The sequence below is a fragment of the Sapajus apella genome, unplaced genomic scaffold (genome assembly GCF_009761245.1).
Source record: "Sapajus apella isolate SASKATOON/1434 unplaced genomic scaffold, GSC_monkey_1.0 scaffold10, whole genome shotgun sequence".
Lineage (NCBI taxonomy): Eukaryota > Metazoa > Chordata > Mammalia > Primates > Cebidae > Sapajus > Sapajus apella.
Genome location: NW_022436950.1, coordinates 8,745,374 through 8,761,898, shown reverse-complemented (window position 1 = coordinate 8,761,898; position 16,525 = coordinate 8,745,374). Strand labels below are relative to the sequence as shown.

Sequence of the window (16,525 nt, the reverse complement as noted above, 5' to 3'; positions counted from 1 at the left end):
TCACACATCCAAGCCCAGTCTCAGTCTTCTAGAATGATTTTTTCAGTAAAGTTTTAAGGGTCTTCAAGTATTAAAATTCAAGTATATTTTACTGACCTAACCCCACAGGTGGGGAAGGACTATTCTGGCAAAACCTAAAGGAAAATTCTATCTAGTGACATTGGCAATGCAGGGTGAGCTGCCGGCAGCAACAGCAGGGAGATGTGTCCCTGGCTTGGGCCTGGACCACGATGCCAACCCTCAGCAAGGGGAACCAGCACCAGAGAGACAACAGAGGCACCAGCCAGGTCACTGGGCAGGAGCAAGGCAGAGCACCCAGGAAAGGAATGATATGGGCCATTCTAGCCCCACACATGTTAGTTATCAGAGTGCAGGCACCTGTTGGAGTGTGCACCAGGGAACAGGATGGGAGACAGTCGTCCCAGAGAGGAGCTGAGGTCTATAAAGCACTTCACTTCTCAGGCCAGGTTATTTTGGTAGTGGGATGAGTCTGAGCCCGCAGGCCAAGAAGCTATGGGGTCAGGAGGAGGGGAGCTGGGCAGAGGAAGCAGAGAAAGAGAAGTGTGGCTGGGCTGTCTGTTGCCTTACAAAACAGCCAAGAGTCTTAAAAAAGGCATTTCTGTATTCTAAAATGAGCTGTTCATAACTGCCAAGTACAGCGGCGCTTCCTGATGGTGGAATAACGTATGCTGTTCATGGATAGGGAAGTTAGTCGCTAAACCTCAGCCAGAAAGCAGAGTGGCATCACGTCTTCATGTCTGCAAAGTGGCTTTCTAGACTACATGACATTCCACAATAATGCTGCGACATGGGGGCCTACAGGCCCCAGTGAGGGGGGCCACTTGGTGTCCCCCTGTACTCAGTCCAGTGAAGTCAGTGGAGTCCTTCCCTTTAGAATGAGGGCTGGGTTGAGAACATGGGTTTCTAAGTCTTCCCTCCTGGGAAAGGTTTGGTGTGTGATCAAATGTGGGTGCATCTGCCTGCCACCTTTACAAGCTGGGTGCTTTCTTCAAGCATGGCCTTTGGTCCCTTCTTTTCTCCTACTTCCTGTTTGACTTCCTTTCTTCTTTCAGGCTTTCTTTACCTTCATGTCATTTGTTCAAGAAGCAAGTGCTAATAAGGAAGATGTAGTAGGGATAGAGGGAGGAGTAAGTCAGCTGCTCTGTCCCCAGGGAATCACAGTCCAGTGCAGTGGGTGGGAGATGCGTCGGCGGGCATTCATTTGGTAGTAAGCAGCAATCTTCCAGAAGTGGTGTGAACTGTCAGGAGTTCTAGACAAAATTCCGAGTGTGTTCAGGGGAGGAAGAGATGGCTGCTGAGTAAGGGGATCAAGGAAGGCTTCGTGGAGGAGAAAGTACCAACACCTCTGTAGTGCCTGCTTCATACCTGGCCCTGGGCCAGGTGCTTTCCTTGTGGACTGTGCAGTCCTCCCGACAACCCTGAGAAGTGGCTGGTACAATCCCCATTCTACATGGCAGGAAGCAGGGGCTCTTTCTTTCTGCAACGCCATTGTGCTACTAACTTATCGCTCTTTTGTAAACTCTTAAAAAGATCTCGCAATCGACCACAGAGCCTTCAGGAACCCTACCTGCCATGACCACCACCCCTGCCACCCATGGAAAAATCATGGAGTTTAGAAATAGACTTGGCTTGAGTCTCAGCTCTGCCATTTACTGGAAGTGAGACCAAGGGGAAGTCTCTGTCCTCTCTGTGTCTCTCTGTAAAATGGGGGATAATAGTCAACAAAATACATGGAAGGATTAAGTGAAATAATAGGTGTGGCAGGATCTAGCATGATGCCTAGAAATAAATATTTGTTTACTTTCTTTCCCCTAAATTATCCTAAAATTATATGCTGGCTTTAATACTATAACCGTGTTCTGGTAAAAATGGAGAGATTTACTATTTGAAATTGCTTAGGATGATGTCATGGTTAGGAGCATGGTTACTCTGATGTAACCTCATTCTCATTAAGGTGTTTATGTCTCTGCAGAGGCTGACGGATCCCATGGACCAAGGCTTCCGCTTTATCCATTATTCATTGATTCTTATTTTCTTTATAGAAGAGCTACCAGATGGTGTTCTTGAATCTGATGATGATGAAGATGAAGATGATGAAGTAAGTTGGAGGTTCTTGACACCACATAGAAAACTCATACCAAACTATTTTCTCTTTCCTGCCTTGACAAGTTAGTCCAGAAGTGGAGATTTTTAATTCCTGCTATATCACTTCTCACAATTCTGAGGGTTGCCTAAAGCTCAGCTGGGTGGTGGTTCAGGTCTCACTTGGGGTCTCACGTGGAGGGCCCAGTGGCCATGTTTGAAGACCCCGACACTCCCTGGGTTCACAGCAGAGATGCCAGATTGCACGTCATTCGGGTTTCATGGGAAGCTGGACAATGAGCATCCTTCTATGTGAGCTTTTGCTCTGAGCGGGCACAAGCCTGGCCTGTCTTCCTCACCGGTGGGAGTACTGGGTGGGTAGGTGCCTGGCAAGAGTCTCTGGCGTGAGGGGTCCTGGGTTCAGTTCAGAGCTGACGGAACTGACCTGTTTACTCTGTGATTTGCCTTCTTTTGATTTATGTTTCCTCAGCTGTGAAAAATGTACTTGCCTGGTATTTTAGATCAGGAAGGTTCAGAAGTTAATGTGTGTGAGTCTGAATGGTGTAAAGAATGGTGACTCAGGAACTGTAGTTGGATTTTCAGATGACAGGATTTTACATGGTTTTCCTTCAGACACCTAGAAAGAAAAGTCCCCTCTGGTCACACGTGACTTGCCTGCCTTCAGTGTGCGGGGAGCAGTTAGCCTGCAGTGAATGCTGGAGCATGTTTTCATCTGTTTGGGCAGGGAGCATTCACTGAAAAAGAGGATGTTGAGGATGTTCTTTTGTTTGGAGTTTATAAAATGTGTAAAAGCCAAGTTTTTGATCACCAGTGGCATCCGTTGGGAAAGAGGTACTTAAGAGCCCCGTGCTGAGATCTGGAGACGCTTCCTCAGCAGGTGGCTGCGTTGCCTGCAGCTTTCTTCATGGGCTGCAGGTGGCATCAGCGGGTGGTGCTCCTGCTGGCTCTTCCTGCCTTGTCCAGCAGTGCAGAGCTTGATTCCAGACAGGGGGCCTGGCCATCATCTTCTTCAGGCCCCTTGGTTTACCAAGGTGGAGCCAGAGGGAAAAACACCAGCTTGAACTCACACAGAGAGTGGATGGTGGGAAAATCAGGTTGCGAACAGGAGTCGGCAGACACTTGCTGTGAAAAAGAAGATAGGAACTATTTTAGGGCCTGCAGGCCACAGCCTCTGTTCCAGCCACTCAGTTCTGCCCTTGTAACACACAGTGGCTGTCAACGGTGCATAAGTCGCTGAATGTGGCTATGTTCCTATAAAACTGTTTGTGGACACTAAAAATTTGAATTTCGTACAATTTTTGTATGTCATTAAATATTTTTTTCAAATATTTAGAAACACAAAAATCATTCTTAGCTGGCAGGCTTAGGAAAGCAGGCATCTGAAGCTTGGGCCAGGGTTTGCCAGCCCCTGGGCAGTTCTGGACTCTGAAGCCTTCTGTTGGTTGTAATCAGTCACCACCTTTGTGCCTCTCCCTTCAATATCATTCTGTGTGATAGTTTAAATGAAGGTTTAATTATTTGGTTTTAACAACTTTTTTTCATTGTGTCCAAAAGTTCTTCTCAAGATTTGTTTTTTTCCCTTCCTGTATCATCCCTTTGGGTCTTTTGGTCTGCTTTGGTTTTCCGTTTTGCTTTGGTTTTGCTATGAATCCTCTGTTTTCATCTTATAAGGGAAAATTCATTTGGTTCAGCTGTTCTGGTTAATGATGAGAACTCAACTTTTGGACATTTCCTTCTGAAAGCTATTGTCTACTATAAATGAACAAATACAGAAAGAAGTCTTTTAATTTTCTGGACTTTTGCCACTCTTTTAAGAGGCTGATATTTGAAAATGCTTGTGATAGCTAGAATTTTCAGAAGATTCCTAGAAGAGGTTTAGTTGGAAAAGTATAAGGAAAGGATCTGCCATTTGGGCCAAATGGGACTCTGTGATGAGTTCTGGGCAGTAGATGAGGGCTCCTTCTCCCAGGTAGGCCTCACTGGGCATCGCCAGGGTCAGCAGGGGCAGTCCGGGCACAGCCGATCTTGTCTGGGTTTTACTCAGCTTTTACCGGGACAAGCATTATGTTTATAACTACCTTTCAAAGCTGGAGGGAAGAAAGAAAGAAACAGATCTTAGGCTAAAGGGAAATTTCCAAGAATTCTTTGAGAAGCAGCACTGTTGTTGGAATGTGGTTATCACTTCCCAAGGTGACAGCTCTGAAGGAGACAGCGAAATTATTTGCAAGGTGTCGAAGTCATACCTTATCCTGCTTAGCAGTGTAAATTTTCTTTCATTTAATATTTAGACTCCAAACACAGAAAATGAAACCACTGTTTCAGTTTGCTGCTTAGCGACTCTAAAGATAAGTGGTTCTAATGGGGCCAGGCACGGTGGCTTACACCTGCAATCCCAGCACTTTGGGAGGCCCAGGCAGGCGGATCACTTGAGGCCAGGAGTTAAGAGACCAGCCTGGCCAACGTGGTGAAACCTCATCTCTACTAAAAATACAAAAATTAGCTGGTTACGTTGTGGCGTGCACCTGTAATCCCAGCTACTCAGGAGGCTGAGGCACAGGAATCACCTGAACCTGGGAGGCGGAGGCTGCAGTGAGCCAACATCCTGCCGCTGCACTCCAACCTATGCAACAAAGCAAGACTCCATCTCAAAAAAAAGTGGCTCTAGTGGGATGAGGCCTGAGGCCAGGGTAAATTATGCTCACTATAACTCACATTGAGCTGAAATCTGTGTACCCACAACTTCCACCACTACTAGTCCTCCACTGGAAGCTCTCAAGAACACCCTCGATGCAAAGTCTAGTTTTTCTCTCTAATTTGTAGTGACTTGATCTAACATGGTAACCTAACAAAGTTACGTCTGAATGTATGTACATTTATACACTCAAATTAAAAATGTAAAGGTAGAGCTAGAAATGCATATTCTGGTTTATAGACTATCTAGGATATAATGTCAAATAAAAAAGGAAATCATAAAGTAATTGACCAGTGATTTCAGTAAAATAAAATGTATAAACACTCATAGCTGTGGATTATAGATTTGCTTATGTAGCAAAAAGGCGTGGAAAGTTACACCCTCTTTGTTGACATTAGAAACGGCAAGGGGGGAATAGGAATAAGGAAGTTTGGGTGAGAAATGCAGAGAGGCCCGGAGGCCTCTCAGGGGAGAGAAGTGAGAGCAGGACATGGGGTTTAGTGGCGCAGAAGTCAGTTGCTGTGCATTTTTGTGAGTTGATGGAGCAAAAGCCAAATGAATGGATTGAGGAGCAGGTAGGAAGTGAGAAAATGGCATAAGAAGTGTGTGCTGCTCCTCCCCAGTCTGGCTGTGCACCGAAGAGCCAAGGTGGCTGAATTTTTGTTTGTTTGAGATGAAAGAAATTAAGCATGTTAAAATGCTGATGGATAGCTCCAGATGAGAGGGAGAGCTTCAACATGCAAGGTAGGGAGAGTCTAGAAGATGGCATCGAAAAGTTGGGTGTTTTCTTTATTTCCTAAATCACAATACTTTCTTGGCCCACAAGGCCTCAGACCCATTTAAACCTCCTGAGAAAGAAATCCATCATTAGATCAGCTTGGACAATACACCCCAGGGAATGGACAACGACAGCTGTTATTTAAGGGTTCAAATGCATCTCATTTAGCACTTTCGAGAAATGTGTTACCTGATGCATTTATTTCATATTAGACAGACGTAATATGTTACAAAAGGGCTGATGGTAAATCACTAAGTTTAGGAGGCTGGTTCCATTGTTCTCACCTCCAGTGGCTACGGTTTCCTTACCATATCACAGCTAGCTTCCTTGTGTGGCTTCGTGAAGTAGAAATGCAAGGCCTTTCTGTGCTATTCTAGAAGACTGATTTTTAAGACAAATGTTCTTCCCCCTTGACAAAATAGGTTTAAGTGCCAGGTGAGGTTAGACACGGACATTTACTTGCTGGTTGCCATGTAAGTGACAATTATATGCTCAGCAATCTCCTTCTGTACAGACTGCTCAAATCTGAGAGTTGCCCATTTATTTACTCAACAAATATTTGAGGTCCTCGAAATAACACTGTTGTGGGAACTAATGGGGAAGGGATGCAAAAGAAATCTAAAAGAGTGTCTGTGGTTTAAAATACCTCCAAGAGTTTCCAGCCTAGATAGGGAAGATCACGGTGATCCTGACAACAGCCGCTCCCGCCTGCTGGCATTGCCACGTGCTAGGTTCCTCATGGGTGTTCGGCCACCTCCTCTTCATAGCACCCCTGTAGTAAGTGCTATTTTATTCACATTTCACAGATGAGGAGACAGAGAGAAAATAGGTCACTTGCCAAGTTCACACAGCTAATAAGTAACTGATGAGGCTGGGATTCAAACCCAGGTGGTCTGACTCAGCGGTCCATGCTCCTAACCACTGCCCTGTGTTGCCTTCTTGTGAGACCTACATGAATGCAAAACAGCAAATAATAGAAAATAAGTATGTGATTACAGGTTCATCAAGGTGATAGACACAGGAAGTGCTGCAGAAGTTCCAAGTACTCCGGGAATACAGGGAGATGGCTGTCTGGAGCAAGACATTGCCTAGCCTGGGATGGAGAGGAAGTGAAATGGGTCGAGGAAGGGAAGGGTGTGGTCAGGAAAGCAGTGTGGCATCCTCTATGGGAGAAAGCGCAAGCACAAGCTTTATCCTTTGCCCCTCCACTGCAGTCACATCAGCACCCCACCAAGAAACTCATGTTAATGACTTATGTGCACGTGCTTTCATACTTAAAGATGCGCACACAGAGAACACAGAGATATGTACTGTTCACAGATCGGTATATACTTTTGTCAATATTTTTTTTACAAAATGAGATAACATGGAGATAGAAGCACACATACTTCTATACCATGTTGCCTTTTTCTCTTGTTAATGTTTCCGGAAAATCCTTCTGAGTTAGGCAGTGTAGCAAGTTGATGCTTTTTAATGCTATGAATGTATAATTTTCTAGATTTTTGCTACTTCAAACAATGTGGTAGTAAAATCTTTGTAAAAATATCCTTATTTACCAGAGCTTTTATTTTTACGGGCTTTTGCTGCTGGATCAAAACGTATGTGTTTTTTTAAATTATAATAGATTTTTCCACGTTACTCTTTTCAAAAGCTGTTAATAATTCAGGTTTTTCTAGGAGAGTATGAAGGAGCTCTTCCCTCCATCTCTACCAGCAATAGGTGCTGTTACTCTGTTTTTAATGTTTTTGCCAGTCTAGATTTGCTTTAACTACATTGTACATTTCCTGTTTCATATCCTTTTTGTTTTCTTCAACTGTGCTTCTTACCAAACCCTTTTCGCCATCATTACAAATATTTTAAAAGCCTATTTTTCTAATCTCTTTTACCACAAATCTTTTATTTAAAAAAAATTTTTTAAGTTAAATATTGAGGCAAGGTGTGGTGGCTCACACCTGAATCCCAGCACTTTTGGAGGCCAAAGTGGGCAGATCACATGAAGCCAGGAGTTCAAGACCACCCTGGCCAACATGGTGAAACGCTGACTCTACTAAAAATACAAAAATCGGCTGGGCATGGTGGCTCACGACTATAATCCCAGCACTCTGGGAGGCCGAGGTGGGCAGATCACGAGGTCAAGAGATCAAGACCACCCTGGCCAACATGGTGAAACCCCGTCTCTACTAAAAAAATACAAAAATTAACTGGGCATGGTGGCACACATCTGTAGTCCCAGCTACTTGGGAGGCTGAGGCAGGAGAATTGCTTGAACTCGGGAGGTGGAGGTTACAATGAGCCGAGATCATGCCAGTGCACTCCAGCCTGGCGCCTGGCAACAAGGCAAGACTAACAAATAAATAAATAAATAAAAATACAAAAATCAGCCAGGCGTGGTGGTGCACGCCTGTAATCCCAGCTACTTGGGAGGCTGAGGCACAAGAATTGCTTGAACCTGGGAGGTGGAGGTTGCAGTGAGCCGAGATCACCCCACACTGCTATCCAGCCTGGTCAACAGAGCAGACTGCGTCTCAAAAAAAAAAAAAAAGTTAAATATATCGGCTTTTGTTTTATAGCTCCTGGGTTTTCTGTCCTGGTTAAGGTTTTCTGTAACCCTAAACTTTACATGTCTCCTAGGTTTTCTTTTAAGATTTTAATTTTTTCATTTTAGTTTTAGTTATTAAATATGTTATACATAGGAAAGAAGAACATAGGTTGGAAGTAACCATTCTCAAAGTTTTGGTTCCAGGACCCATTAACATTCTTAAAAATTTTGAAGATTCTGAAAAGTGTATGGGTATTTTGTCTATTAAAATTTTCTAAATGAGAACTTGAATCTGATAAAATGTTAAATATTAAAATATTAAATAACTTAAAATGACAATAATAAAATCCATTACATTAATATAAATAAGATATTCTTATGAAAAAGGATTATTTTTCAAAACAAAATTTTATTAAAAAGAGTAGCATTGTGGTTTTTTGTTTTTTTGCCCATCTCTTTAATGTCTGGATCAGAAAAACAGTCTGATTCTGGGTTCTATCTCTTGTTATATGTTGTTTTGATTGAAGGACATAAAGAAAATCTAGCCTCACAACATCTGTATAGTTAGAAAGGGGTGACGTATTTTCACAGCCTTTCCAGATAGATATTTTTACTCAATGTTGCTTTAAAACCAGACAAGTAATAGTTTATTAAAAGGCGGTTGCAGTGTGAAAGTAGAAACCAATTTTAAAAATCGTTTTTATTGGCCAGGTGCAGTGGCTCATGCCTGTAATCTCAGCACTTTGAGAGCCCAAGGCAGGCGGATCACCCGAAGTGAGGAGTTTGAGACCAACCTGGCCAACATGGTGAAACCACATCTCTACCAAAAATACAAAAATTAGCTGGGCATTGTGGCATGCACCTGTAATCCCAGCTACTCTAGAGGCTGAGGCAGGAGAATCGCGTGAACCCTGGCTGCAGAGGTTGCAGTGAGCAGAGATCATGCCACTGCACTCCAGCCTGAGCAATGGCGTGAAACTCCGTCTCAAAAAAATAAATAAATAAATAATCATTTTTATTCTGTTAATTAAAATCTATTGGCCTATTTTGCGTTTTGTTAATCTGATTTTCTGATTGTTCCCAAAAATCAGATATGATAATATATAGAAATACAATTGATTTTAGAATATTGATCTTGTATTCTACAGCCTTACTGAACTTATTAGCTCTGAGTTTTTTGTTTGTTGTAGGTTTTGGATTTGTTTGGGTTTTTTTGTCTTGTTTTGTTTTGCTGTGGATTCCTTAGGATTTTCTGCATAACAAAACTGTGTCATCTGTGAATAGAGATCATTTTACTTCCTTTTCAATCCAGCTATCCTTTATTTTCTTGCCTTGCCTAATTGCCCTGGCTAGAGCCTCCAGTACAGTGCCGAATAGAAGTGGTGAGAGCGGGCATCTTTTGTCTTGTTGCTGATCTTACGGTGAACATTTTCAGTCTTTCTCCAGCCAGTACGATGTTAGCTGGATTTTCTCATAGATCCTTATAATAAGATTAAGAAAGTTTCTCTGTTCCTAGTTTGCTGAGTGTTGGGTTTTGTCAAATGCTTTTTCTTCATCATATGAGATGATCATTCATTGGTTTTTGCCCTTTCAAACTATTGATGTGGTGTATTTAACTATATTGACTTTCATGCCAGTTGCAGTGGCCCATGCCTATAATCCCAGTACGTTGGGAGGCCAAGGCCAATGGATCACCTGAGCTCAGGAGTTAGAGACCAGCCTGGCCAACAGGATAAAACCCTGTCTCTACTAAAAATACAAAAATTAGCCGAGTGTGGTGGTGCATGCCTGTAATCCCAGCTAATTGGAGGCTGAGGCATGAGAATTACTTGAACCTGGGAGGTGGAGGTTGCAGTGAGCCAAGATCACACCACTGCACTCCAGCCTGGGCAACACAGCGAGACTCTGTCTCAAAAAAATTATTATGATTATTATGATTATTGTATTGCTTTTTGTACTTTCCAGTTCCTACTGGCATCCTGCCTGTTTCACATTCTCAATAGCTCATTTACCTATGCAGGATTTTGTATTATAATTCATTGATCTTTTGGAAAATACTGGCTTACCAAATTTTACAGTTTTTCCAAATTTTTTGTTTATTTGCTCGTTTATTTGAGACGGAGCCTTACTCTGTCGCCCAGGCTGGAGTGCAATGGTGCAATGTCTCGGCTCACTGCAACCTCCGCCTCCCAGGTTCAAGTGATTCTTCTGCCTTAGCCTCCCAAGTAGCTGGGATTACAGGCATGTGCCGCCATGCCTGGCTAATTCTTTGTACTTTTAGAGGAGACAGGTTTTTAACCATCTTGGTCAGGCTGGTCTTGAACTCCTGACCTTAGGTGATCTGCCTGCCTCGGCCTCCCAAAGTGCTGGGATTACAGGTGTGAGTCACCACACCCGGCTCCAGATGTTGATACATTTTATTATATAACATCAGAAATTTTGTATTAGTTAATATCAACACCAATAGCATCAGAAAAGCCTTTAGGTATTGGGAAGCTATTAGGCTCACAATGGTAGATACAGTTTTCTCAAAATTCTCGTTTTTCTCTTGAAAGTTCAAATTGTATTATTGCTAACAAATACTATCAGTTGTTTTCCTTAAAGTGACAGGCTCACTTCATTAATTTTTGAGAAAGCATCTGCCGTATACCTTAAGTCTAAATAACCATAGTTTGTCTGTCAGTCTTTCTTTCTTTTTTTTTTTTTTTTTTTTTTTTTTTGGGGTTGAGTTTTTTTCTTTTTTCCCAGGCTGGAGTGCAGTGGCATGATCTTGGCTCACTGCAGCCTCCACTTCCCCGGTTGAAGCAATTCTCCTGCCTCAGCCTCCCGAGTAGCTGGGATTACAGGCATGCATCACCACGCCCAGCTAGTTTTGTATTTTTAGTAGAGACAGGGTTTCATGTCTGAAACTCCCACCCTCAGGTGATCTGCCTGCCTCGGCCTCCCAAAGTGCTAGAATTACAGGCCTGAGCCACCTCACCCAGCCCTGTCAGTTACTCTTTCAAATGAAAATGGTGTTCTTTGAAAAAAGTGGCTTGCAACTTGATCTCACAAGTGCCATTCCTGAAGGTAACCATCCTGCGTTAGTATAGCAGAACTGTTTTATCTGCCTGTGCATTCCAAAAGATGGGCCATGAGAGTTGAGAGTTAATAAAATTAATTCCTACCACTTCATCAAGGACAGCCTTAAATGAAACTCTATCTACCTGTCATCTGTCATCTGCCTATCTATGGCGAAATATAGTGACTGCTGCTAGAGTTTGAGATCACTGCCTCGGTTTGTGCTAAGGCACCAGTGGTTTACGCATCATTGCTTTTGTAGCATTAGTGCAAATGTCAGTACATTTGTTCCAGGATACACTGTGAAAGTCAGTGTTTAAACAAACTCATCACTCATCAATATTTAAACAAACTCATCTTGTTTAAATAGTCAAATTCTTTTTTATTAAACCCTGAATGATTGGTCTCAAAATTGCACTCCAACTTAACTGACATATTCAAATATATTCTGTTACATAAGTTACAATAAGGTAAATTATTGACATCTGTAAAACTGAGGGAAAGATAGCTTTCATTATATTTGTTTTTGCTTTGCAGTTTCATCCAGCTTCTTTAGAATCGATTCCTCCCTTCCTTAAGTCAGAGAACTTTCCCTCCCTTATTTCTTCCCTCCTTCTTGCCACTAGTTGAGGTTTTGATTGCGACTATGTTAAATCTATAAATCAATTTCGGTGTTTCATTCCATGCGCATAGTATGTCTTCATTGTTTTAAGGGCTTTTTATTTATTTTATTTTATTTTTTTGAGATGGAGTCTCACTCTGCTGCCAGGCTGCAGTGCAGTGGCACAGTCTCAGCTCACTGTAACCTCCACCTCCTGGGTTCAAGCAATTCTCCTGCCTCAGCCTCCCAAGTAGCTGGGACTACAGGCACGTGCCACCATGCCCAGCTAATTTTCGTATTTTTAGTAGAGATAGGGTTTCACCGTGTTGCCTGGATGGTCTCGATCTCTTGACCTCGTGATCCACCCACCTCAGCCTCCTGAAGTGCTGGGATTACAGGTGTAAACCCCACCTTGCCCAGCCTTTTAAGGCCTTTTGATACTGTGCTGCAAATCTAATTTAAATGCCCGATACATAAAGACTTGAGTCATTGCCACCTTTTTTTATATCCAAAATCATTTGGAGAATAATCCAGTGTGAATAAATTTAAATGTGAATCATTTGGAGAAACTAACTGGTAGAGAGTTGGGACAGTGTAATGGCCAAATTAATACTTTTCTTAGAATTTGAGACAAGAAATGGAAAAATGTGGCTGTTGCTCACATTAGTGTTATAATGGAATTGTAATGAAGCATGGCATGACAGATCCTACCAAGTGACCTCAGAATTAGGTGGACAGGGGCTTGGACTTGTGTACATTCTGAGAGCACGAAGTTAAATCCAAGAAGATGGACTAAATAAGATAGGAACAAGCAAATTGTGCATGCAGTCAAGAGTGACATCTTCCAAGTGAGGACTAAGAACTCAGGCAAAGACACAATAAAAAACAACACGGGACTCGTCATGCATACGCAGGATCTGGGCAGTGAGTCTGAAACCACAGGGGAAACCACAGTGAAGCTTAAGACAAAGCAAGAGTTTTATCATCTTACTCTTCCTTCCCTTCTTGACCAGAGCTGCAAGTGGCCTGAGCACAGATGTGAAGCTCTAGGGTGTCTGGCCCAAGGCGGGTGCTCAGGGCTGGAGCATCGAGCTCCTCTGAGAGTGCTTCTCCAGTGGGCTCCAGTGCAAACCTCAAGGTGCCCATGACATTCCTCTCCCTCATCCTGGTGTTCTCCCCTCTCCATCTTGATTTTACCTGGGAACAGCTCTGCTCCCTCCATCTTGCTTTAAGCACATGTTCTTCCAGGCCTGATGACAAGCCATGTTGTTAAAGTGTTGTCTGGCTCTTTCTTTCTTGAGGAGCTGTTGAACTTTCTGTCAGTATTTGAGATGTTCCTACCCTGGCTTAGCTTGGCAGGAGACTTGGAGGCACTTGGGACAGGCATGAGATAAAAATTATATCCTGTTGTCAGAGTCGCAGCACTCTGAAAACTCTTTTTGATTGCATTACTTACATCTAGGCTCCCTTGGAGAGCCAGGTGACCAGTGAGTTCAAGTCTTTCTCTTCTGTTTTATCAGTTCGTCGTGCCCCACTGGCATATGATGTATTCTCCTGAGGAAACGAAGCTGGTCAGGTCAAGAAGGAGGGCATAGCTGGTGGGTGGGTCTGCGGTTGTCCTTCTGTGGTGGCTGTGTGAAGCTCAGAGCCATGTCATTGACTATGACCCAGAAAGGCTAGACTTTTTTTTTTTAACCCAAATTTTGTAAAGCATCAAGGTAGAGAGCAAAAAACTAGGTCTTATTCCTTTGAAAAAAACATTTCATATCATTAATTTTCAAGGTAGAACTTAATATGATTCTCTCTTTATATACATTTTCCCAACACATGGTCCTGAGGTATAAACATTCATATCCAAAGAAACGCCATGCCACAGGGAGCCACACAGGGCAGCACTGAGGTGGGGAAAAAGCCCGAGATGGGGGAAAGTATAGGCGAGGAGGGATGAGCATGCTGAGGATTATCTCGTTTGGAGGAATTTCACTGGCTCCCCAGCAAAGGGGCTGTCCCTGCTTGTCTGGCACCTAGCCCTGGGGTGATTAGGGCAGGTGGATAGTCACCAGAAGTGTGAGAGCCCAGTAAAGGAGATCGTTGGGCTGTGAGCTCTGGATTGGTTGGTTTGTATTTGAAAAGCACACTTGGGGGCACATTTCTAATATTCCTAAGAGCTGACTAGTTCTGGAAGGGGCAGTCCCTCCAGGTCAGGCAGGCGCCAGATATTAAAGCACCAGCATAGAGGGAATAGAAGATATGGCTAAAACATGAGGTCTCCATAGCCTGGCCTCACCAGACATTCTAGTCTCGTCGCCCTCTCCTCCCAGAAATGGACTCTGGGCCTGAAGGAGTTCCAGGGACCTTACATGGTCCCAAACCCCACTTCCTTCATCCCACCATTGCTGCCCAGTGGATTCTGGAGCAGGGACAGTTGACTGTCCCCAGGCATCTGGCCATAACGTTGATATTGCTCCCCTTGTTGTTCAGTCTGATTGACAACGGCTGAAGTCTTTCAAAAGGAACTTTTATTGAAAACTAAAGGAAGAAACTTAGCAAATGAGAGGTGTTCAAGCATAGGTTCCAGATCGAAATTGCAGAGCAGGTGACATCCCAGCTGAGGAGCAGCAGGAGCCAAGGCACCAGCCTGATGCCAACCAAGGGGGGTTCACTTAGGCTACAGCTCAGGGAGTGTGAAGGGCAAGGGTGGGACCCAAAGCTGGAAGGGTGAATTGGAGACGGCAGTGAAGAATGTACACTCACTGAAGATCTGTGAGCCCAAGAGACATGAGCAGAGCCATGCCTACAGAAGACTACTGTGGTGTCAGTGTTCAAGTTCACTGGGGACCCGGAGAGCTTAGCATGACCACACAGCCAGTATTTTCTGAGTGCTTCCGTGTGCAGGCATGGCCCAAGAGCTTCCCTGGCTTTCTCCCATGTATTCCCCTCACCCTTCTGCCAACTAGGTGCTATTCTTAGCCTGTTTTATGGATGAGAAAACCAAAGTTTAGAGGGGTTCAGAAACTCACCCAGGGTCCCAAGGCAGTAGCTGTTGGGACTGAGTTTTAAACCCAGGCTGGCATGAGAGCTTGCAGGCTGCAGCGGGAGCAGTGCTAGCTTGGCCGATGGCAGAAAGCGCTCCTGGAGTTTGGAACCTGCAGGACTTGGGAACTCACAAGGAACCGAAGGCTGTTAACTTTGGACTCCAGATAGCTGGGAGGATGGTGATGCCATTAACAAAATGGGGAACACAGGTTTGTGGGGTGGGAGCAGATCATATATAGGGTGAAACAAAGTTTTGCACGTGTCAGGAGGCACAGCAGGATGATGTGGTTAGAACAGAAAATGATGGGGCATAGAACCAGGCAGTTCCGGCCAGGCATGGTGGCTCACGCCTGTAATCCCAGCACTTTGGGAGGCCAAGGTGGGCGGATCACTTGAGGTCAGGAGTTCGAGACCAGCCTGGCCAACATAGTGAAACCCCATCTTAATAAAAAAAAAAAAAAAAAAAGAACCAGACAGTTCCTGACCAGCCATCCCCAGGTGACCTTGCATTCCATACACAGAGACATCTTGTTGAAGGTTTGGGGCCTCTTTTCTCTTCAGCCACTTTCATACATAACCTGTGAGATTGTGGACCCACTTGAAGCTGCTTCAGGGTGCATGTCCAGAGAGCCAGAGGCTAGCTGTTCTCCATGAATCAGTCACCTCTGATGGGCCACCCATCCTGGCCAGCTCGCTTGGCATGGCGCAGGCTACACTTCTAATCCCTGTTACCTAATGAGTAAAGAAGTGTCTGTATTATGTCTGTGTTATTTTGTGTTATTTGCAGGACCTTTCCATTATTTAACCAAGTCAAGAAAGAAACCAGTGTTTCCCAATTAAGGCTTTTGCTTTTTTCTGGTACCTTTTCAGCTTCTAAATTCGTTTATTTCTGCAACACAGCTCCTGTGCTCTCAGACTCTGGCTGGGATGCACCACCCAGCAGGCTGACTCATGGCTGCTGCCCTCATTTCCACTCTGGTTTCTATGGAAATAGACATCCGATGGCTGAAAACAAGGTGAGGGCTTGTAGACACCTCATGATTCCTAGGCATTTATAAGCCCTATTTGTCCAACATTGGTTACCATGGAAACAGGTGCAGAAAAGGTTTTCTCTCTTATCTGATTTTTAAAAAATTTTACCAGAGCAGTGTATGAGTTTTTCCTGTTATCACAGAATTTTGGAATAATAGTACATTTTATGTAGTGAAGCACATTTCCAGTTTTCGATTGTTTGGTAAGTAACTTAAATGCATTCTGCATTATTTCATTTTACAATATTTATTTAATAAATAAATTCGTTTCTACCCATTTGATCAAGTCACTATCACTTGGTATTCAAAGATGAAACGCATAGTGTCTGGGTCTAGAAATATGACTGGAGAAAAAAAAATAGTGTCTGGCCTGCTATTCCTTCCAACTTCAGAACTCGAGGCATCTAGGGCATAAATGTCTTGAATTCTGATGGAAGGACAACAGGCCATATACTACTTTTTGCAATTTTTTTTTGTAAAATCTAAGATTTTTTTTTTCCAATTGAAGTTAGCATTTTAGTGATCAAAACTGTTGTTTATGCTGAACCTTAGCAAGTGGGAAAAGCTACCTGGTTATTTCAACCTGACTCTTATACCATCCTGACCAAGGTTCTTGGCTCACCACTGCTTCGTTTTAAGAGCCCAGGGTCTGTTTACTCAAATT

General features: G+C 43.6%; 1 protein-coding gene across 3 annotated transcripts in view; it reads left to right on the top strand.

Annotated features, from left to right (window-relative positions):
- Positions 1 to 16,525, top strand: part of ARMC9 (armadillo repeat containing 9) — a 179,129-nt gene that overhangs the window by 100,158 nt on the left and 62,446 nt on the right. For all 3 annotated transcript variants that reach the window (XM_032277939.1, XM_032277937.1, XM_032277938.1), the window contains one exon: positions 2,064 to 2,119. In XM_032277939.1, coding sequence (XP_032133830.1) covers positions 2,064 to 2,119 — 56 coding nt within the window. The remainder of the gene's footprint in view (positions 1 to 2,063; positions 2,120 to 16,525) is intronic.